Here is an 18,123-nt window from a genome sequence, read left to right as displayed (position 1 = left end):
TGTACAGTAATGAGGTAGGTGTTATTATGTCCATTAGAGAGATGAGCCAACAGAAGCTCAAAGAACTTAAGTGACTTGCTCAAGATGCACATCTAGTAAGAGAGAGAAAAGCCATTGCAGTTGAGATTTCTGGCTCCAAAACCTGTATTTTCTTCTTATGATATTGCCACAAAACCACAGGATTAAAGAATGTTAGAATGGAACAGACCTAAGAAATCATCTAAAAATCTAGAATCTAGACCTGTACTGTCCAATATAGTAATCGCTAGCTACATGTGGCTATTTAGATGTAAATTAGTTAAAAGTAAGGAAAATTAAAAACTCAAGTTTCACAGTTGCACTACCTACATTTCAAGTGCTCAATAGCCACATGCAGCCAATGGCTGCTACATTGGACAGCACATATGGAACATTCCATCACTGCAGAAAATACTGTTGGACAATGCTAGTCTAGGTGAATGCCCTCATTTTACAGATGAGGACAATGAAACCCACGATTCCCTAGACCTTATTTTGGGAAACTCCATTTTAAGTTGTCAAAAATCCAAATATTTGAGATCTGGTCATAAAATCAACATGTACCTTGTTCAAAAGATTTTCCTTGTTGAATCCAAAATGGTGGGAAGACAGGCAGGAGATGGTATTTTGGGGGTACCCCTGAAAGATCCTGTTGTGGCCTGAGAGTCTTTGGTATGTTAAGGTGACTTTCCTGGAGCAGCACAGAATCCTTGATGTATCCTGAAGAGTAGGTCAGGAGATATTGATAGAAAGAACGGTCATCAGTCTAGAGGTGTTAGAGATAACTACACTAGTCTTGGCTCTAGACATTGCCCATTAAAGAAGACAATTAGAAGATGCGAGGGATTGAAAATTCAGCTAGAACCCATAGAGAGATCTTTATTCAGTGTCCTGGGAGCTTCTGGTCCTGTGCCACATGTATGCTTTTCCCACTCCACCATTCCCCAGAACTGGGTCTCCCTAGTGGAAGAAACATGGCTGCTTCTTTGGGGTTAGATAAATGGCTCCTCCTGCCTCAGGAGGCGAATCCAAAGCTTTCTCCTGGATGTATCCTGCTTGCTTCTGGAGGCCCCATGATTCTCAACCCAGTCTTTCTACAAGTCTTTACTGAAGGCTTACCAATGGGCCCACCCCTTTGCTAGGCAGTGGAGTAGATCCAGAAGAACCAGCCTTGGGCCATTTTTAAAGGCACCAATAGTCTGTTGGAAAGACAAAGCTCTCCTGAGCTCTCCTGTAGGGTTCCAACTGTCAGTGTGATGTAAGGTCTGAAAACAAGGAGCTCAATATTGGCTGGAGTTATTAAAGTAGTCTTTGTAGAAGATGTGGGACTGAAGGGTGGGGTGGATTTATCATAGGGATGGAAAGATGGGACCAGAGAACATACTAGCATCACAAAGGTGGTGAGCTCTGAGAAGTGAGGGGAAGAGGTGGCACAGGCTACTGGGCCAGTGATCTCATACCACAGTATTGCCATTGCCCTCCAGCTTAAGAGTCTCACCCTTAAGAGGGGCCTTGGCGAGGAATTCTGTCAAGGGACCCAAGAATGCACATACACATGGATGTTTTCTAAAACCACGCCTTGTAGCCATATGACTTCTATAGGGAGGATCTGAGACATTTTTTGATATTAAGAGGGGCTCTTATCCTTGAAGATATGGGGCCTAGGCCATGGGGCATTGGCCTGCTCTACCCTTTGCCCCACCCAATGATAACATATCTTTGGTTAAGAGGCTCTTTCTCACTAGTTTTAAATAAATGGAATTGACTAACTGTGGGCCTGCCTTGAAAGTAAAACCAATTACTATTCAAGCCCATATCTCTCGTTCTCCTTCAAATCACCACTGTATTGGTGAAAGAGTTTTCTCTCCTTTCCTAAGGTAAACCTATAAAGCAAGAAGAAAGTCAATTTTCCTCTGGTCCTGTCTGTTGGTTGAAGAAATGGCAAACCGCCAAGTGGGCACTGGCAAATTCTGCTCATCCCTCTCATCTCAGTAAGTTTGCCAAATAAAATTTGAGATGTCCAGTTAAAATTGAATTTCAGATAAACAGTGAGTACTTTTTTAGTAGAAATATGTACCAAATATTGCGTGTGTGTGTGTGTGTGTGAGTGCATGTGTACTAAATCTGACAACTCTAATCCCCAACCATTTCCTGTTTTCATTTTTAAGCCTTTATTTACAGAGTGCCTTTGGGGTCTCTGTTCAGCAGAGGGTGTCCATCTCACTCCTAAGTGGATTGTGCTGGAGACCCGCCATCTTTAAGAGGAGGAGGCCCAACATTTCCACTTCCTGGAGGATCTGAGATTGCCTCAAGGGGAACTAGGGAGTGTTGGGAAGAATGTGGAGCCAGGGGGTGTGGGGAGGCTCTGGCTTCTGATCCCAGCTCTGCTTTTGGTCAAATAACCTTGGACAAATTACCTTACCCGCTGGACCTCTTTTTCCTTACCTTGTAAAGATAGGAACTGAACTGGGGGATCTGAAGTCTCTGAGTAGAGCAGGTTGGGAACAAAGTTCTGCTTGGGGTGTGGAATGTAATGCTGCTGAGAGGAGCTAGAGGGAGGGCAAGAGTGAAGGCAAGACTTCAGGTTGTACATTCCTCTGCAAATGTGGGGAAGGATGAAGGGAGAAAGGTACGCTAGAGGCTTGCAGGCTACTGAGCTTGAGCACCTTTGCTTTCACATGAAATTGGGCCTAAAATTCCGATGTTTTAAGCCTTGACGGAAAACACACCAGAATGTGAGGCAGGGCAGCTCTGGGTGCACCTCCTCCCATCTCCCCACTGACCTGCACATCGAAGCCTGTATATGGTATCGGGGGGCCATGTCCGCAAGAGGCCTCGGAGGTATCTCTTGGCCGAATACCCAGGCTGGATCTGCCGTTGGGCCTGGCTCTCTGGTTGGCTTCGGAAGTGGAGGTACGGTTGCCAGACTGTGTCCTGCTCCCTCTGTGGGGACATCAGTCAGGAAACAGCATGGCTGCTGAGCCCTGAGCTTCCCACTGATAAAGGCTGGTTAGCACAATCCTCATCAGTAATCCAGGAGACTCCTGGAAGGTGCCGGAAGGCACCAGAAACATATGCCTCAGCCAACAGACATAAACCAAGAACCCACAGAGCAAAGCTCTAAAAGGCCCCTGCAGATTTGCAGTTGGAAGGAGAAGAAAAAATGAGAAATACCAGACCCCATCTTGAGACAGAACATCAGAAAAGGATAAAGAGCCTCAAAAGAAAACACATTACTTAGTTCAGCCTGTGGAAATCATTTTAGTACCTTAAAAAGTGGCCCTGGGCAGCAATGGGAAAGCCAGCTTGACAAATCAGCATTGTCACTCAATGTTTGTAAGATGAATAATGGGACAGACAAACTATGTCCATGTTTACAGGGAGCCTGGCATTTTAAACATATCTGGCTCTGCTGAATTTCATTTCAGCCAGGGAGAATTTTCTGGGAACCTACCTGCTAAAGTCAGCCCCACTATGCAAGACATCATGGGGAATAAATGTGAATAATAACATCTTACATTTGGCTGGGGATTTATATTATACAAAGAACTTTTACCTCATTACAATCCTTCAAGGTGGATGAGTTAATATTATAACCACTTAAATTATGCAGAAACTCTCTCAGGATGATCAGTTACGCACACGAATAGCAAACATGTGATACGTGTGTGGACATCTCTCCCTTTCCCCCTTGTCCATGGCAGACATCACCAATTAATTATGGCATTCTTGACTGATGAACTGTTTGTGATCTCAGAAGCCTTTTCATTTCAAATTAAAAAAAAAAGTTGAGGCATAATTTGTATATAACATGTACAGAGCTTAAATGTTCAGTTTTATAAAGTCTGACAATTGCATACACCTTTGTAACTACCACACAAAATAGAGAACATTTTCATCAGCCCAGAAAGTTCTCTCATGCCATGTTCTAGTCAGTGTCTCACCACCCACCAGACAATCACTATTTTCAGGTGAGGTCATTAGCCTGAGTTTCCTTGCCAGAATTTAGGAAGGTTTATGGTTAAAAAAAGAAAAGAAAAGAAAACAATGATGGAACTATAAAACCTGCTTGATGGGGGAGAGGAGGTTTGGGTCTCTGCTCTGCTGAGCAAAGCTGTTGTTGGTCCCATTCTTATGTATTCAGCACGTGGAGATGCCACAGAAAGGCAACCCACAGCTGTAGCTGAGGATTCAGGACCACCAGAGAGACTCTTTTCTGGCTAAAGAGAGGTCTGGGAAGCCAAAGTCCATGAGATGAGGGAATATGTCTGCTGAAGAGAGAGAAACAGGTATCCAGGACATTCATTCATTCATTCATTCATTCATTCATTCATTCATTCATTCATCAGACACCTACAATGCACCAAATACTATGCCAGGCACCAGAGAAAAAGGGACGAATAAGACAGATTGGTGATTCATAAATAGAGTAACAGATGAAAGAAAGCATGGCTTATTCGATTGGCTCTACACTCTAGGAATTTGTAAATTAAATAAATGCTTGGAATCCAAACACAGAGCATCAACTGGTCCTTGATGTCTGGATAGTTTATGTGGCAAGTACTTCAAGCGCAGAAAGAGCCTGAAAAATTCAGCCCCACATAAATCTTGAGACTTTTTCCAGAGGACAAGAAAGAAAGAATTGTAGGGAGAGCAGTTGAAGCAAAATGACTTAAGTTCTTTCACTTACTCTATTTTTTACATCTGGTCGTGCAATAAATATTTGTTGAGCACCTTCTATGTGCCAGGCACTGTGTTAAGCTTTAGAATTATGGTGCCATTAGATCCAAGGCCTTTTCTGGGTCAATTGGAACTGCAGTTCCTCCCTGTAAATCTTTGCTTCAAATGACCTCTCTGTGAATGCAGCAAGACCAAGCCTCCTCTAAGATGCTGTGGCCCCTGTGCCGATGGCACGGTGCCCTGTTTGATCTGGACAAGAGCCCCTTGTTTTTTCTCATTAAAGGGTATTTCTGAAGCACCAGCTTGATTCTGGAGCTTTACTGGGTAGCTTGCTCAATAGGACAGGGAGTTGCCGAGGCGAGTTAGGGAATGCCTTGTGCTGGAATTTGGGCTATCTAAACACATTTTTGCTTAGAGTTTGAAAGCTGATCTCGAACTCTGTATTAGTTTCCTACTGTTGCTGTAATAAATTACCACACACTTAGTGGCTTTAAACAACACAAATTTGTTATCTTCCAGTTCTGGAGGTTCAGAGTTTGAAATGGGTCTCCCTGGGCTCAAATCAAGGTGTTGATAGGCCTGTGTTCTTTCTGGAGTCTCTAGGGAAGATCTGTTCTTTGGTTGGTCCAGTTTCTAGAGGCCACCTAAATTCCTTGGCTCGTGACCGTTTCCTTCATCTTAAAAGTCAGCAACTTTGGGCTAAGTCCTTCTTTATGCGGCCATCTCACTGGTTTTCCCTTTGAGTCCTTCTTCTAGTTATAAGAATCCTTGTGACTACACTGAGCCTGCCCAGGTAATCCAGGATAATCTCCCTGTTTTAAGGCCATTTGATTAGCAACCTTAATTCCATCTGCAGCCTTAATTTCCCTTTGCCATTTAGCCTAATATATTCATAGGTTCCAGGGATTAGGACATAGGCATCTTTGGGAGGGCATTATTTTGCCTACCACAGCTTCTTTAAGTTTTTTCTAGTTTTCTGGCTTCCCTTGGTAGTTTCTCAAATTATGCCTGTGAAGTCGGTTGATAAATTTCACATCCCATTGAATAACTAAAGCACTGAGGGAGGCCCAAGGCCTGCTCAGGGCTGCAAAGACCAGTCAGGGTTAATCTATTCATTCATTTCCAATGTGTAGAATAATAGGTTAAGTGGGAAAAAAAACAAGCTACCAGAGAGAATGTGTAGTGTAATTACAATCTCATGAAAGTTTATTTTATGTATGTTTAATTATGGTGGAAAAATTGGAAGAAAATACATTAAAATTCTAGTAACAGTGGTATTAGGGTGTTAGGCATAAGATTACGGATAGTTTCTCTTATTTTTTTTGTAAAATCAAAATTTCAGTAATATTGGTTAGATTATACTTATAAATGGAAAATATGTTAAATTATTTTATTGCACCCACCCTTTCCTCATACAAATTTCTCCATTCCTTCCCCAAAATTATCTTCGACCACTAACCACTCATCCAAAAATGACTCTAAAATGTAAAAGGAGACAGAAGGGAGCCGGGAAAGGAGTTTCTGGAACAGGGAAGTAAACAACAGCAGGAGGCTGGCTGCGGATGGTTTCAGACTGCTCAGGCTTGCCGTGGCTTTGCCAATCAACCCCAGCTTCTTGTTTCTTCTGAAATGAATAATTATGTGCATGGAGTGGCCTCTTATCCACACTCCACGGAGAGTTCTTCCTTTCAGGAGGGACTTGCTCCTGCCAGCTGGCTTCCTGGTGCCTACCAGGTCTCTGTATGCAGAGGGGTGAAGGGGACCCCCTGCACCTGTCCCCATCCTCACTCTGGCTGTCATGTCTGCCCCACCCTGGTGCTGGCAGGCGAGGGTCTTCAGAGGATGGAAGGACCTGGTGCAGGCTGTGCTCCCACCCAGCAGATATGGGGTGGCAGGGTGCCAGAGTCCCCAGGAAGACAAGAAAGGCCCGGACAGCCAGCTGCCATCTTACCCCAGAGGGTGGCCAGCCTTTGTGTGCAGGAGTCGACAGAAGGGTGAAGAGAGAAGTCCAGAAATCCTGGGACTAGCAGACAGAGCCTTCCATAACTTGACCCCACTCACTTTTCTAGATACATTTCCAACTAAGAGCTACACGTGCCTAATTACCCTTCCTTCTGCTTGCTCTCCCCACTAGGACTTCATCATCTATGCCCAGAAGGTCTCTCTCCACTTATTTTCACCACAAGAGTTAGCTCAGATTTTACCTCCTCCAAGATGCCACTCTAGATTTTCCTAGTAAGAAGCAATCACAATCTTTACCTTCTTTATACTTCAACAGCATATTAATACATTGTAGTCTAACTCCTCTCATAGACTGCTTTGTGTCAAGTATCATGGGGCCACAAATCTGCCTCCTTGGTCAGATTGTACACTCCTGCTGGGTAGAGGTTATGGCCTCCCCCTACCACACCCTAGCAACTAACATGTTCTTCCAACAAACATTTGTTGAACCTCTCGGCACAGACTAGTTAATAATTACTCAAGATGTTAGCTCAGTTGAATGGAAACCCCCAAAATGGACTTGCCTGCTGACCACTTGTTCCTCAAACTGTCCACTCTGGTCAGAAGTCTTTCTCTCAGGAGGAGTGCATTTGGTGTCTCCTGCCCCTCAGTAGGGCTTACTGTAGTCAGTGTGCTCTGGCAAAGGCCAAGCCTTAGAACAGAGGGTGACTGCGCATTGTTGTTGTACCTGTGCAGGTGTGACTGGAACCAGCCTTGGGGCTACTAGGTGAGTGCAACTGGGGTAGAGGTGGGGGTGGGGGGATGGGAGGGGAGACATGTGCAGCCACTTGTAGCTGTGCCTGGAAAACTTTCTGCAACCCTAGCCTGACTTTAAATAGCTTTGCATAAACACCACCACTCTCTGCCGGCCCTTTTCTCTGTAGGTTTAACTTCTGAGATTCTGTGCAAATGATACTGTCTCTCCCATATATCTTTGGTGGCCATGTGTTCCTGGGTATTAGACCATTAAGAAGAGAATCATGAAGTGGTCTGAATTTTCCCATAGTTGCAATGTTGTAACAGGGCTTGATTCCTGACCAAATCATTTTGCATCAAAGATTTGACCAGCCATATTGCACAAAAGCAATGGTACAACAATTAGAATTTGAAAACAGCAAAAATTAAGCTCCAGGTCCTGTAAGAGTTCAGTCTGCCTGGGTTTGAATCCTGGCTCCATCATTTACTGTGTGACTTTGGGGAAATTACTTGAGCCATCTGCACCTCAGTTTATCTGTCAACTGAGGATGATAAAAGAACATACCATACATGCAAAAAAGATGAAGTTGGGTCCTTACCTCATGCCATATACTACAAAAATTAACTCAAAATGGATCAAAGCTACAACTATAAAACTCTTAGAAGAAAACATAAGGGGAAACGCTTCATGACATTGAATTTGGCAATGATTTCTTGAGTATGACACCAAAAGAACAGGCAATACTACAAAAAAAATAGATAAGTTGGACTTCATGAAAATTTAAAACTTTTGTGTATCAAAGGACACTATCAACGGAGTGAAAAGGCAACCCATAGAGTGAGAAAAACTATTTGCAAATAATATATCTAAAAGATTACTGTCTGGAATATATAAAGAATTCCTACAACTCAAAAACAAATAACCTGATTTTTTAAATGGGCAAAGGATATAATACACAATTCTCCAAAAAAGATATACAAATGGCCAATAAGCACATAAAAAGATGCTTAATGTTACTTATCCTTATGAAATCGAACTCAAAACCACAATAAGATACTACTTCACACCCATTAAGATGGCTATTATTAAAAAAAACAAAAAACAAAATAACAAGGATTGGTTAGGATGTGGAGAAATTGGAACCCTGTGCATTGCTGAGGGGAATATAAAATGACACAGACTGCTATAGAAAATAGTATGACGGTTCCTCAAAAAATCAAAATTAGAATTACCATATGATCCAACAATTTCACTTCTGGATATATGCTCAAAAGAACTGAAAACAGGGACATGAACAGATATTTGTACACCCATGTTTAAAGCAGCAGTATTCACAACAGCCAAAATGCAGAAGAAATCTAAGTGTCCGTCAACTGATAAACAAAATGCAGCATATACATATAGAGGACTATTATTCAGCTTTGAAAAGAAAGGACATTCTCATGGGAATGTAAAATACAGTATGGAGAATATAGTCAATAATGTAAAAACTATGTATGACATCAGATAAGCACTAGACTTAGACAGGGGATCACTTCATAATTATATAAATGCCTAACCACTGTGCTGTACATCTGAAACTAACATAAAATAATATTTAATGTCAACTATAATTAAACATATATGAATATAAGTACAGGATGTAAAGTACAGTATAGGGAGTATAGTTGATGGTATTGGAATAGCTATGTGCAGTGTCAGATAGGCAGTAGACTTACTGGGGTTATCACTTTGTGAGGGGTGTAAATGTCTAATCATTATGTTGCTTTATATACATGAAACTAATAAAAAACAAACATCCAACTATGAATTCCAATTATATTGAAAAAAAATCCTGTGGTGTTAAAAGTAAATTAAGATATTTTCAGACAGACACAAAAATAGTAAAAATAAATAAATAGGTGTGTCAGGGAGTGACAAACTAAAAAGAATAGAGGGGGATGAGTTATGTAGGTATCTGTGAAGAGAATAGGTCAGATCAGGGAATAGGAATGCAAAGGTCCTGAGGCAGGAGAAAACCTGCTGAGTTCTGGAGAGCAGCAAGGGGGTGGGAGGGGGTCTCTGTGTGAGCAAGGGGGGAAAGAGTAGGTAGTCAGGCCGAGATATGACAGTTGGCCAGATTGAGCAGGTTCTTTCAGGCCTTTGTGGTGACTTTGGCTTTTACTCTGAGAGAAAAGGAGTCATTGGAGAGTTTTAAGCATAGGAAGGACATGAGTGAATTAGGTTTTACAGGATCATTCTCAAAAGGGAAAGGGGGTGGGGGAGGTTAAAGGGGGTAGAGGGGGTCAAATATATCGTGATGAAGGAGACTAGAATTTGGGTGATAAGCACACAATGCAATATATTGATGATGTATTATAGAACTGTACACTTGAAACATATAATCTTATGAACCAGTGTTACCCCAATACATTTAATTTAAAAAAATTCTGATACATGCTACAACTTGAATGAACCTTGAAGATATTATGCTAAGTGAAATAAGCCAGTCACAAAATACTAAAAGGAATATAACTACTATATGATTCCACTCATATGAGGTACTTAGGGTAGTCAAATTCATAAAGACAAAAAGTAGAATGATGGTTGCCAGCAGCTGGTGAGGAGGGGGAAATAGGGAATTATTGTTTAATGAGTACAGAGTTTTAGTTTTGCAAGATGAAAAAAAGTTCTGGAGATGGATGGTGGTCATGGTTGTACAATAATGTGACTATACTTACTGCCACTGAATATACTTAAAATTATTAAAACGGTAAATTTTATGTTATATTTTACAACAATAAAAAAGTATACACCTTATAAAGCTGTGAGGAATTTAAAGTGAGATGAGTGTAAAGTGCTTAGAATGGTGATGGGTATAACAGGTTACATCAGTGTTAGCCATTATTATAAATATTCTGTATCTGTTGTTTATACAAGGGAATGGAGTACATCAAGCCTAAAAAAATAGGCGTCTACTGCATCATATACATAACTTACTATATGCACATGTTACATATAACCCACATTGATTTTAGTGAAAATCTAATTTGCTTTCCTAGAATTGTAAAGGATTTTAAGGGATGTATTGGAAAACCCATATCCCTTTTTTTTAAAAAATGCTGTTAAAGCAGGAGAGATGCTTCTTGTCTTTGGAGCGTGTGGAATCTTCAAAATCAGGTCCTCTAGGAGTTAAGAGTGGGGCTTTGGAATCAGCTCCAATCTTGCCACTTAGGCTTTGGAATCAGCTCCACAACTTAGATGTGTAACTCTGGGCAAATGAATTAGCTTCAAGGCCCAGTTTTTCCTCCTACAAACTAGAGGTAATGCTAGTACTCAGCTCAAAGGCTTGTGCAGGCTGAGATTACAGAGCTACAATGCCTGGCATGCGCTAAGCACTCCATACGTTTTAGATATATTGACAATACCTTTGACCTCATCATCAAGGTTGACCCATGATTTTCTCCTGATCTTTCCTACTTCTGGGTTTATTAAAGGCTCCAAGCACAACTGCTCAGGAGATGCTCGCATGAAGGATATGAGGCAAAAGGAATGCAGTCAACTCACTCTTTCTCCTCTTTGTTGCTCTGGTGCCTACTTGACACTTTGTTGATGGCCATCAGAGCCCTGGTCACTTCTTAGGGACACTGTCAAACAAGTAGCAGGTTATTGATCAGGACTTGCCCAGGGATGTTCATCCTCCTGATCTTTGGCTAAAAGGATAATTTATTATTCTTCCTACTTTTCTCTATTTTTCTATTTTGTATGATGAGCCTTTGTGTTTAGGAGGGAAAAATGAACTTTATTCAAAATACATATTTCTCACAATATGTAATATCTTGATAAAATGTAACCTGAAGGTACCTTCATGAGTTGGACATTGGGTGAAAACACCAACTAGAGTTGAGTGTCTTGAGTATTGAGATGTGGGGAGAAATGAGGCAATATAGAATGAGTAGGGATATATTCAGTGGAACAAAAAGGGTGACAACACTCTCAAATTTAACCACATTTGTAAGAGAGATGGCAGAAGCAATACAATCTTGGTGAAATCAGCTGTAGTACTAAATCCTGTTTATCCTTCAATGGCATGGAGACATGGAATGCTCTGTGAATTAAAATTCCAAAACAGATTATTTTTAATGCGTCATTTAGTCAATGTTCCATTGTTAGAAGCTGAAGAATTAAAGGCCACAAGAAGTGTGGTTTTAACTTTTGGAATGTTTGAACAATATTTCCTTCTGTTAAAAAAAAAAGCAGCATATAGAAGTGTGAGAACTCTGACATCTCATCTCTTTCTTGACTTTGCAATTACCTCTGCTCATTAGGAAGTTGGGTCATCAAGAAAGTTAAATAGTAGGTCTACATCGAGCTATAAAGCCCAGATATATTGCCACATGCGTGTCACTAGATCCATATATAAAAATGGAGATGATGTGAGATGCTTTAAAAATGTAATTGCACCGTCCTGTGACAGCCTCAATTCTTGTAAGTCTGAATGGAGCCTACTTTTGTTGGTTTCCTGATTCCTGGTTCAGCCAGGATAGATATTTCTGTAAGCAGCACTACTTTATTCACTAACCACCACCCCCTCTTTCTTCCCTCCCCATTTTGGCTTTTTTACTGTGAGTATAGTGTTTTTAACTCTTGAACTATGCTATTTGGACAAAGAAATACCCTGCAGAACAGATGGTGTGGTTATTAGTGGGCTCAATTTACAGCACTGTTTCTATTCCATTTCCCTTCCTGATCCCACCTGGCTCTCTAGGGTCAACCTTGCTCTCTCGTTCACTGTCTTTCAAAGCCACAGATTTTTATTTTTAAAAAAAATTCCGCAACTTAAAAAATAATGTTTGTTAGAAAGATATCATGAATAAAAACATGATTTATAATCCTATCCACCATGGTTAAATTTTGATGTGTATCCTTTTGCTTGCAAAACTAATTTTCAAAAATGAGTTTATATGGGGCAGCCGGTTAGCTCAGTTGGTTAGAGCATGGTGTTCTTAAAAAAAGTTGCCCGGTTGATCCCTGCATGGGCCTCTGTGAGCTGCACCCTCCACAACTAGATTAAAACAACTACTTGACTTGGAGCTGATGGGTCCTGGAAAAACACACTTAAAATAAATAAATAAATAAATGAAAAACTTAAAAAAAATTGAGATTATATTAGAGAAGCGATGTTTTCTATACTGCCTAGTCTCAAATTTTGGTGCAATTATCTACCTGGTTGTACAACCTTGAGTGAATTACTCAGACTTTCTGTACTACTTCAACTTCTTCACCTCTAAAATGAGATATTAATAGTACATACCCCCAGGATTCATAGAAAGCATACATGAGTTATACATGGAAAGCACTGAGAACAGTGGCAGGAACATAGTAAATACTCAAATAATGTTAACAGGGGTGGCCTGATGGCTCAGTTGGTTAGAGTGCGAGCTCTGAACAACAGGGTTGCTGGTTCAATTCCCACATAGGCCAGTGAGCTGTGCCCTCCACGACTAGATTGAAGGACAACTACTTGGAGTTGATGGGTCCTAGAGAAACACACTGTCCCCAGTATTCCCCAATAAAATTGAAAAAAAAATTTTAACAAACATTGGTATTTTTATTATATGAATATTATTTTGTAACCTGCCTTTAACAAATACACTGAATATTTTCTCATGTTATTTATGACTAAGACATGACTTTATTGCCTGACCCAAAATCCAGTATATGACTGTATCATAATTTATTTAATCAATGTTCCATTGTTGGACATTTATTTTCAATATTTTGTATAGTAATGAATAACGCTGTAGTAAACACTCTTGTGCATAAATCTTTGGGCACATCTCTGATTTTTTCCTGAGGCAAATTAGTAAAAGTAGAATGCTGAATTAAAAAGAGTATCAGCCTTTCTTAAGGCTTTGCCAAAGTGCTCCCTAGAAATGTCATGCGAATTTGTGTTCCTAAAGTATTAGACAGCTCATTTCCCCATAGCCTTCCCAGGATCAGATATTACGACTTAAAAATTTTCTTGCCAGTCTGTAGTTTTCATAGTCAGATGGTGCTCTGTAGTTTCCAGAGCTCTCCTCTTTTCAGGTGCTCTTTTTTTTTTTAAATCCCAAGCCCCTTTTGGGTTGTTTCTCCTCTTATTTTAATCTACTATGTCCTCTATCATAAACTCCTCCCTGTTACTATTCCCAACCTTTTCTTTCCTTTCTGATTTCTTCATACCATTTCCCCTCTATCCATTTGGTTCTGCTTTATTCAGGTATGTGTTATAAATCTAGTAGACGAATAGAATACCACAGGACAACAGGAACTCTTTCTTTCATGGTGCCCAAGTCTAACCAAAAATGAAGCCATCGCCCTAAAAGACTCATCTCCTTTTTAAAGCAATAAGATCCCTGTGGCATGAAATATTTAAACTATATAGATAAGTGTCTGAAAGCTGTGGAAGGTATGCTTCCTCTGGGCAGCAAGTTACCCTACATATCACTGTCCAGCTGGGGAAATAGAAACCACTCTACGTATTTAAACACGGAAGGAAATTAGTCCAGGGAATTGGTTACATGGGTGATTAGAGAGCTCAGAAGCCAAAAAGATGGTAAGGCAACACTGAGATCAGTAACACCAGGAAGCCAGCACCACCCTCAGACTAAAAGATGGAGGGAGGAACTGGTGGTGTCAGCCAGAGGAACCCTGGAGCCACAGTGGGACTGTCTGTTGGGAGCTAGACCACAGAAGTAAGGCAGGTGCTTCTGACGATCACAGGTAGAATGGGAGGGGAGACATACCTTGCTTTTTTCTACTCCCTCTCCAGTCCCCTTCCAATGCCTTCCATTGGCAAATTCGGTTAGAAACCAGTTGACACAGATGTTTGTGAAACTACGTGTAGCCTGCGGTCAACTCCACTGTCATGCAGAGCAGAGTAAGGTAAAGGGTGAGGAGTGGATGTGAGGGACAACAGGCCAAGGCCTGGCTCAGTGACCTCAAGAGGCTCTTCCAAGTCCACAGACAACAGGGCAAAGTACAAAGCATGCTGGCCCTGGAGAGGTAGGCAGTCCCGGGTTTAAATACTGGCTCTGTCATTTACTAGCTCTAAGACCTTGGCCAAGTCACTTAACTCCTCCAAGCCTCAGTTTCCTCATCTATGAAAGGGCGCAAGAAAAACCATATTTTCCAGGGTCAGTGTGAAGATTAAATAAGTTATAAGATAATAGTAAGCATTCAACAATAATTGGTTTCCTGTCACCTAAGAATTTATGATTTTAAGACAAAGGACAATTGGGCATTTGGCCAAGGTCATTAAGGTTTTGAAAGAAGGAAAAGGGGCAGAGGCATCTTTCCTTTTGGAAGTTTTGCTTAGGGTAGGGTAGGTGATACATTGCCCAGTAATGATATACTGAGAGATGAGCTAACAAACATTGAAAGTATCATGCATAATCGATTCACTCACTCCACAAATATTTATGGGTACTCACTATTTTCTGGAAATGATTTAGACATTGTCCTTGCACTCAAGGAGATGGCAACAGATGGACAAAGAGATAAATCGCACTGCATGATGGTATGGGAATGTTTACAGAGGAGGGAGCAAGGGGATGTCTCTGCCTACATAAGTGAGAGAAGACGTCAGTGAGGAGATGACATTTGAGTTGTGTTTTGAAGGATGAGCAGAAATTTTCCAGCTGTAGAAGCACACGTAAAACCATAGAGTCACAAAAGGGCATGGAGTGTTTGGGGAATGGTAAGCTATTCACATGGGTGGGGCCTGGAAGTATCCATAGTCAGGTGGTGGTAAGAACAAGTGGCAGTTGTGGCTGAAAATGGAAGAGAAAGTCAGCATGTCTAGGGCCTGGCATAAGAAGCTAATAACTTTATATCCTGTGGGGAATAAAAAAACAGCAAAAACTTTTAAACTAAGTAGTAACCCACCACCTACAACTTAGAATTTCATAAAGTGACACATCTTCCCAATCTCTCTTATGACTTCAACCGAAGGGCTGACGCACGCAGTTATATAAGGCAGGGGCCATGTATCCATCTCATAAGACATTAGACAGTATGAATCAGAAAAATGAGCACAGAGGTTTTCCCTTAATATTAAATTCAGAATGGAAAAAGTCATTAACTTATTCTGCAGACACCAAAGGGCTCAAGGTAAATATTTAAAATCTTCTCCCTCTCATTTCCACAAAGCCAAGAATATCAGAGATGTGATGCTGCTGCTTGTGGCTATGAGACAGGATTTCAAGGATTCTGATGAAACATCTGCTGGCCAGGATCTGTCTCAATGCTGAAAATGAATTTATGTTACTCTAATGGCAAGGAAAACACAAAATGACAATAATATAGCCCTTCATGATTTTCAGAGCCCATGAAAATAACCTTATCTCATTTTAGCCTTGTGACAATTGTGTGCGGCCAAGAGTACAATCCCATTTTAGAGATGAAGAAATTGAGGTCTGAGAGTTTCCTATTTTCCCTAGAGTCTGAAAAGCACTTATACCAAAGCTACAACTAGTTTTCTAGACATGCAGTCTGGTGCCTTCCTGAACCTGGGCTAGTATTTACCTGTCTCCTTCCATATGCCAAGATGGCTTCTTTGAGGTCCTGAAGTGTGCGCAGTTCCAGATTCAGGCTCTTCTTGTGGCCTTTGGGGCGATAGGAGCCTTTTTTCCTCTTTTCAGGTGCCCATGCTGATATGGCTAAACCTTCTGAGTAGAGAATCAGGGCGCCCTTTCTCGTGCTGAATGTTTTAGGGAGAAAGAGGCTCCACATGGGCTGGTTGGGGTTCCCATCATCCTGCGGTTTGCTGACCAGGACATAATCTTCTGGGGACTTCCAGTTCAAGTAATCCTGCAGTGGAAAGAAACCACTTTGATTCCCTGTGGACGACATTTTTATAGCAAATACTGCTTGTGCAACGTCTTGGACATTTTTTAGTGACTGGTTTTCTCTGAATTGCTCACATGGTGTCACAGAACACAATCACTCTTCTTAGCAACTCTTTTGTTCTCCACATCTCAGAATTAGTAGAACCCAGGGCATGGTTCTATTTTACCCATGAAACTTTCGGGAGAACCACTGAGGCTTGGGGCTTAAATAGGGTAGAGTGTAGGTTACAAGCCAGTTAAAGTTTCCTGGTATGCAGGTAAGTAGTCAGAATTATGAAGGGCAGCAGCTAACTTTGAAATTAGACCTGGACTAGCTGGCACTTTAAAGAGGAGAAAGCCATTCCAACCCATCACTTCGGCTGTATACAGGGAGATTTTCTATATATTCCAGATGCTATGTAACTTTATCTAATTTGGCTATTTATGGGCCTATAAAGTAGTTACATATTTTGTAAGTAAGAAAATGCCATTGGCCACAGAGGTCCTTTGAAATTCTATATGTCTTTTAATATAGCAAAGGTCAAATATCATGACAAACTACCATGACAATGGAAATCTCTGTGTGATCCAAAAATTTTCAAAGTACCCCCAATGGATTTCTTATTTCTGGCAGGATTCAATGAAGTAAAATTTCAATACAACAAGGGAATTTTGCCACCACTTTAAAATCTTCTAAAATGGGAATTTTCTTTTGCCTATATTAAATATGAGTCCAGTGGGTTGAATTCCAGAAAGTTCAAGGAAGCCATTGAAATGGCAAGAAAACACACACAGCATTTCAACCACAGAGCACAGCTTCTAAAGCCCAAACAGCCATCAGCTTGTCTAGAACCCAGGTGGAAATTCAGTCTGAACCAAACCATCTGAATTCTAGATAATGTGGAATCTCCTTCAGTCTAAAGCCAATAAGGCTGTAAGTTGGTATGCAAGAGGAAGGGAGGTGGTCCCAGTGACCACCTCGGTGTGTTAGGCAAACTACCTTATTTTCTTGAGTTTCACCAACGAGGAGGGAAGATCTGCTAGTGATTCCTCCCACCTCACTAACAAAACAAATGCAAACATACATGGCTCAGCCCCAAATGGAAAAATAGAGGATTCCTCCCCTGCATCCCCTGTCCTCCCCCCGCCCCAAATATGACTTTATTCAGCTGGAAAACTCACCTCTGGTTCAAAATAGACTTCTAACTTCTGTTTGTTCTGGACCAACTTCCCATGTCCCCGGCTCAGGATAGAGAGCGTGAACATGTTTTCCCTCTGACCACCCTTCTCAAGGCCAGTTCATCTTGGTTTTGAAGGCTGAAAACTGGTCACACCTCAAGATTTCCTGAGCTCAGCAGGGAGCCCAAGAAGACCACAAACACTGGGCCTTTTATTAAATACATTTTTCCTTCGTACAGCAGCTTCTTAATAACAACCAGCCACACAGTTTAGACAGTGTGTGTCTTTGTCAGGAGAAAAAATAAACCGCAAACCCAACTCCTCAAGCCCTGGATTGTCTCCTCTCAGGGCAGCCCCTCTCTCCCCTTTGCCTGCGCCCTCGTTGTTCCGTGGTCCTGTTGCTCTTTACCGGCCTTGTGCACCTATAGATCTGGGCCACAGCACCATCCTTTTTATTGTGAGCGGAGGTTGTTTCCCGGTTGCTACGGCAGCACAAGGAAAGGAAGTCCCTTAAACCAGCCTAGACAAGGCGGAGACTGCTGAGGGCAGTGTTCAGGCACCAGGGGAGGGAGGGTCAAACGGACAATGAAAGGAGCAGGCTCAGATTTCAAGTCCTGTTTGTGGAGGTGTGAGGGTTGTGTTGGGATATTCATTCTGTTGTAGTACTCCTCTTGTTTTTAAAGTGTCTTCCCCCGTCTG

The 18,123-nt window shown here is 41.4% G+C and overlaps 1 protein-coding gene across 5 annotated transcripts in view; it reads right to left on the bottom strand.

Moving 5' to 3' along the window:
* The window catches only part of KIAA2012 (KIAA2012 ortholog), a 94,913-nt gene extending 76,994 nt beyond the window's left edge, over positions 1 to 17,919 (bottom strand). For 4 of the 5 annotated variants that reach the window (XM_074340240.2, XM_019726826.3, XM_019726824.3 and 1 more), the window contains exons 1-4: positions 17,428 to 17,919; positions 15,944 to 16,228; positions 2,802 to 2,961; positions 583 to 738 (exon numbers count right to left, since the gene is read on the bottom strand). In XM_074340240.2, coding sequence (XP_074196341.1) covers positions 583 to 738; positions 2,802 to 2,961; positions 15,944 to 16,228; positions 17,428 to 17,511 — 685 coding nt within the window. In that variant the 5' untranslated portion in view covers positions 17,512 to 17,919. The remainder of the gene's footprint in view (positions 1 to 582; positions 739 to 2,801; positions 2,962 to 15,943; positions 16,229 to 17,427) is intronic. The other variant, XM_019726825.3, reaches the window with a different exon arrangement.
* Between the last annotated feature and the right edge of the window lie 204 nt (positions 17,920 to 18,123).

The sequence above is a fragment of the Rhinolophus sinicus genome, chromosome 17 (genome assembly GCF_057876585.1).
Source record: "Rhinolophus sinicus isolate RSI-liver-muscle chromosome 17, RSI-T2T, whole genome shotgun sequence".
Classification (NCBI taxonomy): Eukaryota; Metazoa; Chordata; class Mammalia; order Chiroptera; family Rhinolophidae; genus Rhinolophus; species Rhinolophus sinicus.
This window is presented reverse-complemented; position numbering and strand designations above follow the sequence as displayed.